The sequence below is a fragment of the Cariama cristata genome, unplaced genomic scaffold, assembly GCF_000690535.1.
Source record: "Cariama cristata isolate BGI_N322 unplaced genomic scaffold, ASM69053v1 scaffold30663, whole genome shotgun sequence".
Classification (NCBI taxonomy): domain Eukaryota; kingdom Metazoa; phylum Chordata; class Aves; order Cariamiformes; family Cariamidae; genus Cariama; species Cariama cristata.
In genome coordinates, this window is record NW_009608309.1 from 1 (window position 1) to 6,329 (window position 6,329).

General features: G+C 55.7%; 1 protein-coding gene across 1 annotated transcript in view; it reads right to left on the bottom strand.

Moving 5' to 3' along the window:
• Window positions 1-3,611: 3,611 nt before the first annotated feature.
• The window catches only part of LOC104159232 (solute carrier family 2, facilitated glucose transporter member 9-like), a gene marked incomplete at its 5' end in the record, with an annotated part of 6,479 nt that continues 3,761 nt past the window's right edge, over window positions 3,612-6,329 (bottom strand). The window contains 3 exon segments of the mRNA XM_009697081.1: window positions 3,612-3,851; window positions 4,082-4,209; window positions 5,768-5,897. Coding sequence (XP_009695383.1) covers window positions 3,612-3,851; window positions 4,082-4,209; window positions 5,768-5,897 — 498 coding nt within the window.

The following is a 6,329-nucleotide window of genomic DNA, read 5'->3' on the forward strand; positions in this document are numbered from 1 at the left end:
CCCTGCTTTGAATGGCTCTGAGCAGCTGGGAGGGGTAACTCACCCCCCACCCCCTAAACAGCTCAGAAGTGTCCAGGGCCCAGGCTGCAGACACAGGGGCTCTTTGAAATCCAACCTCCCCCTGGGCAATGCCCCCCAAGGGGAAACATCCTCCTCCCGTGACTGCTGTGCTGGAAGCATGTACAAGGAAAACATGCACGAACCCAGCTGGGCTGAGGGGACAACGGTGCCAGACCGGCCCAGGAGGGGTTGTTCTGGGGGCTCAGCCCTCCACCGCAGCATCATGAGTTGCCTTGGGGTCCCCAGGGCTGGGGTGTGACACTGCGGGGCAGTTTCGGGTACCATCGAGCAGCAAGTTTCTTTATGGGAGTGCTCAGCTCCAGAGGCTCTCCTCCACTGGTAAGAGAAGGGGCAGGGACCAGTCCTACACCCGCCTCTGGGGGGCTGCTCCAGCTCCCCTTTCACAACATGGAAGGAGGCAGGAGCAGAGCTTTCACCCTGCTCAAAGCATGCAGGAACCGCATCCTACTCAAAACTGGTCCCTGATGGAGCCTCTGCAGTCAGATGAGATTTTGGGGGAGCGAAGGCACCTCTGTTGAGAGGACAGGGACAGTTCACTGTTAGGACACCTGGTGAAACCAGTGCAAGAAGGTTTCAGCCTCAGAGGTTTAGTGGGTCCCCATCATTAGCAGGATCCATCCCCCAGGAGCCCATCCCTGCTGGAGCCATAGGGACTGAGCACTGGCAGGGTGCAAATGTTCCTCAGCTTGTTCAACCATGGCATGGAGACACTTGCTGCCTCACCAGCCACCAGTGCTGGCACAGGGACACCAGCACCACACCCAGGTGTGTCCAGCACCCTTTCTTCAGCTTCCCTGTTAGGATGTGACCATTCACCTTGAGCCAGGCACCCTCCAGGAGAGATTCCCTGCAGGATCTGGAGATATCCAGTGATGGGTCATGACCATTTCCTTGAGGACCCCACTTCAAAGTATTTGGAGAGTTCAAACCAGGGCCTTCTTTCCCTTTCCAGTTTGGCTGGGTTCAGCTCCAGCCCTCCACATGTATACCTCAGTGCTGAAACTCACCCAGCCTTTGGCATCGAGTACATCAGAAGGCGGCACTTAGCATTTGGAGAAAGTAATCTTCATCTTCATTTCTGCAAACCTAAAGAGGCTCAGGAGCATTGCCAGGCATCAAAGTAATTTTTCGGACTCTTCTTTGGACCTTCTCCAATCTTTCAAGGTCTGTTTTGACACAGCCTTACCCTTTACCAAGCAGAATCAGTGCTTTTGGAGGCCTGAATCCAGAGAACAGCTTTGGACATGGGGAAGCAGCTCGGAGCTCACCCAGCCATATCCTGGGTGAGAAGCTTGCAGTGGAGCAGCTGGGAATGGCTCCTTGGACAGGGCAAGCAGAGGAGAAGCCCAAATCCTGCTTTTACAGGATTTTCACCCACCAGATCAGTGGCAGGGGACAGCTTGGACTGACAGCCCCAAACAGAAATCCTGCCCCAATATCCTGAAGAAAAAGCTGATGAGAAGCTAGTGTCCCATGAGCATAGTGTTTCCTCGCTCCCACTCTTCCAGACCCTGATGGGAGGAGGATGGACATGTCCCTTGGCACAGTACCCTCAAAAGGGTCCCCAGGAGAAAAGACCCAAAAGGCACCATCGGAATTTGCCAGTGACTTCCAGTCCTTGGAAAGAAGGGACTTCTGGCTCTGGTAGTGTCTGAAGCCCTGGCAGAAATGGGTCCTGACCCCATGTTTCCCAGGTCTGCCCCATCTCACCAGCCAGCACAGAGCAGTCCTTGGCCATAAGACAACACTCTTGCTCCTTGGCTACACCAGGACCCCAGGATGGGGGGCTGCTCCCAGGGAGGCCATTGCCTCCCACATGGAGGGCAGGGGGCATCTTCCAAGCTGCCCCACATGCTGGGTGGGAGAGATAAATAAATACCAGAATAAATAAATACAAGTGGCAAAGAGGCCTGAAATGATGCTGTCGTTTGCTGGGAATGAGAGACACAAGTGTAATTTAGGTTTTGATATTATGAAAGTCTCGCTGCTCTAAAACAGCAGGGCACTCAGTGCCTCATTAATAAAGGATAAACTTGGAGTCTATTTACAATGCACTTTTTGGGGTTATTTACACTCCATTATACATATGTAATGCTGCACATATTTACCGCTCTGTTCTGCTGCCGAGAGCAGCTGAGTCGGGAGGGAGATGGAGTGGGAAGGGACTGATGCTGTGGAGCCGTGACCCCTGCTTTGACTGACGTCCTTTAAATGGCTCGAGAGGCAGGACAGCCCCAGCCGGCTGCTGAGGATAGAGAGGCTGGGACCGGGCACTGGGGACCCAGTATGGCCCAGTCCCTGTCCCCACGGACCCAGTGCCCAACCACCCCTGGAGGCCCCCAAGGCTTTGCCAAGTGATGCAGAGAGGGTGAGCTCCTCACCAAGTGACCCTGAGCACCAAACATGCAAGCTGTGGGCCCGTCACAGAGTGGACAACTGGAAAAAAGAGGGCTAAATTATTCGCAACAAAATAAATCATGCTTGCATTGGCATTAGAAGGTTTTGGCCACAGTCTTCCCCACTGCCTGGCATTTACCTCTTACCAGAGCAAAATATTGTAGTTTCCCTGCAAACCATAGTTCCCTGAGGATCTGCTGGCCTGGAAGTCCCCAACCCCATGGTGTTTGTGGGAGCTGCTGTGAGGGTCTTGAGTCATGCAACTGCCATGCCCATGGCTGTCCCAGATAACAGGGCAGCCCCCAACACAGCCCCCAGGATTCAGGGCAGAGATGTGTGAGAGGTCATGCTTCGAGAGCCCTTTGGGATCACAGCAATTCATGGGGTGCAGCAAAGGGATGTGGGTGCACCCAGGACCCCTTTGCCCTTGGCAGAGTTTGGGATGGTGCAAGGGTCCCACAGGAGCCCTCTCTGCAGGGCCAGCACCTGAGGCCACGCAGCGAGGGGCTTCCAGCAGGCTGTGGAGGGGCAGGGTGGCCTGACAGTCACCCCCCAGCTCTGAGCTGCTCCATGTCCCTTCTGCAACAACCTCTGGGTTTGCATCACCAACTCAGGGTGAGACGCAAGAGCCCGGGAGCCACCCCGACCACTCTTCCTAGGAAATGTGGGGCAACTTTGACCTTTCCAGCCAGGCACAGTGGGGAGGAGGACAAGCCCCTCCACCCCATCCTGCTCCTCCCTGGCACTGGGGGAGCACCCACCCATGCCAGCACACTCCAGCTTGCTGCCGTCCCAGGCTGTGCTTGCCAAATGATGGCATTAGAGGCAATGCTTTTTATTAAACACCTCCTGTGGGCAGCTCTTGGCAAGTCCACATACCCAAGAGTGATGTGAAGCCCCTGCCCCCAGGAGGTTCCCTTGTCTCTGGGAGGGCATCTCTTCCAGCACAGGGGCAATGCGCAGCGGTCAGTGTAATCCTGGTGCATCAACAGGGCTCATCCTGGCCACAGGCTGCGGCATGGTGAGATGTCCTGGGAGATCCAGAGCTGAACAAGTCCGAGCAAATTGGCCCCCACTTCTCTCTCCAGCCCTGAGTCTCCTCCACCATCCCTGTCCCCCCCAGCCCACTCAGGTCAGGGCAGGCTGGATCCCAAGCCCTCCTGGGAGCTGCTCTCCAAGGCCCCGTAGCCATTGAGCTTCATCATCCCGATGAGGTGGGCTGAGATGGAGTGGAAGGAGTGGCGAGTGGCAAAGATGTGGCTGATCTCCATGAAGGTTTTGTTCTTGGTCTCAGGGATGACGAGGTAGACATACAGGGCCACCAGCAGGCAGACGCCACAGAAAACCAGGTAGCAAAAGGCACCGGCTGATATCTGGGGACAAGAGAGCAGGGACGGGGCAGAGAGACGGGCACCCCCAAGCTGGGCATGGCACAAGGCAGCATCCTCTCCCATCACCCCTCCCAGGCTGGCTCTGGCCAGCACTGAGCCAAACCAGGAGCATGGCCATCCCTTGGGTTAAGCCTGGCTTGGCACCCCATCCTGTGGGAGCAGCAGGGCCATGTCCATCCCCTCCTCTTCCCACGGCCCCTTTGGACTGGTACCTGCAAGAAGGGGAAGATGAAGCCGATGGTGAAGTTGCAGAGCCAGTTGAGGGATCCCCCCACGATGTAGGCAGCAGGGCGGTGAGACTGCGTGAAGAGCTCAGCTGTCATCAGGAAGGGGACACCGGCTGCAGAGGGAGGGGACAGATGGAGGGTAGGGGGGACAGGCTGCCTCAGGGACTCCTGGGGTCGACAGGTCCTGCCCATCTCAGTCCTGTGGCCCAAGGGCTGGAGCCCAGCAAGACCCACAGGTCAAAGTGGTCATGCTGGGAGGGCTGGAGGGGATGGGGAGCGCGGGGATAGGTGGATCAGTGTCCTGCCCTTGGTGCCCCTTTGGGACCCATCTCGGTGGGTGGGTGATGTCCCCCCTGACATAACCCAGTTGCACCTTGCTGGGTGCTGAGACCAGTTTCACAAGTCACTTGACTGGAAAGTTTCAGGCAGAGTTAAAATCAAGGTGGAACATTTCATCTGGATCCTCGTTTTGCAATAACTTGCCTAAATGCTGATATATTAAATCTCATATAGATCACAGGCACAGAGAAACGTGTTCTGGATGCCCTCCATAACGCCCTTTCCAGCCTCCCTTGATCAAAACAGTTTAGAAAATTTCCTTCTATTGATTAGCTTCTGTCGATGATGTAGCTGATTTAGGCAGGAAAGAAGCAACCACATTTCCAAGTATCAGAATTTCCCGCAGGACACAGAAATGTCATTTTCCAACCGACTCTTCCCATGTACAGCGAAAAAACCCAGAATGACTGGAAATGATTGCACAAGCCAACTTGGCCACTAAAAATGGGACACAGGTTGTGGGTGCTTCTCCCAGAAGGACTCAGCCCCTCCTGCCGCGTGTCACTGAGCCGGCAGTCCTGGGTCCCAGGACCGTCCCTTTGCTAGAGAGCGGGATCCGAGGTCCAGCAGGCATCCCAGGGCACACAGGGGTCTGGCAGGGGACTGTATTTGATGTGGTGACATGCCTGGGGTCTCACTGCCTGCACTGCCTGGGAGAGGGCTGACTGAGTCCTCTTTATAAAAGAATCTCCAAGGGAAAAGATAAACCGAAAAAAGGTGCTAAGAAGTGAGGGAGGAGCGGAGCCCCTGATGGACTCTTACTCACAGCTCGCCCAGAACAGAGATATGTATTTTTTTGTTTTAAAACTCCTATTCATCATTGTTTGTGAACAATGAGCCATTGAAATCCTAATTAAAGATGTAATTACAGTGAATAAAGTCTGGGCTGAGGATGAATTATAGATCTGTTAACAGCTCTGCTAATACATCAACTGGGTAAACCGGTCCAGGTTTCCCTCCTCACTGTTGGAGCCCGCTCTCGCACCCGTGTGCTCGGTTAGGGACAGGGCGATGCTGAGCAGCCGCGCGGTGATGGGAGTGGGTGACACCTCCAGAGAGGTCTGGGGAAGGCTGCCAGGGATTTCTCCCCACTTGGCCTAGGAGCAGGGATGAGGAGGAGGAGGTGGATCATGCTCCAGGGACGCGTGGGGTTGAAGGGGTTTGTGGTGGGGTCTCGCTCACGGGGTGCAGCATGATAAACCAGGGCCTGGCCATGGGGAAGGGGCCAAGGCACCGGTCCTGCCTCCTGCCTGCAGACCCTGCTGCTCCATGCTGTTTTGGGGCCCCCATTCCCACCCCACTGCCCCCCGCTCCCGTTGGCCCCAGACCCACCTGGTCCCATGCAGAAGCCGGCGATGATGCCGACCACACAAGCGACGGCGACGTAGCGCATCCAGGGCAGGGTGGTCTGCGAGGGGACATGGAGCTGGGTGACGCTGCTGGGGTGGTGGCCCAGCGTCCCTGGGATGGGGCTTCACACCTGCCCCTTTCCTTAGTGGCGGCCCTTGGGGATGGTGGCCATGCAGCACACACGGGGGAGATGCAGACAAGAAATGGGTGGTTTGGAGCAAAGCTGGTGAGGGTCAGCCTTGGCAAAATTCAGCAACTCGTGATGCTGAGATGTCCCCAGAGCTGCGGGAGCGTCTCCTGGAGCAGGCATCAGAGGAAGGACTCTGCAGACCTCTCCACCTCCCCTGGGGACAACTATTTCTGCAGAAAAGCTACCAGAAGTGGCAGGGTTTTTTTCATGTGGATTTGGGCTTGCTTTTTGTTGTTCTTTTTTCTGAATTTTTCTTCCCTTTTAACATTGAAGGGAAAACATTGCTTGGAAGAGCCAGCTCACCTCTCATTTCCATGGATGCTCCCTCCCCTGGGGTGATACCCAGCCCTTCCT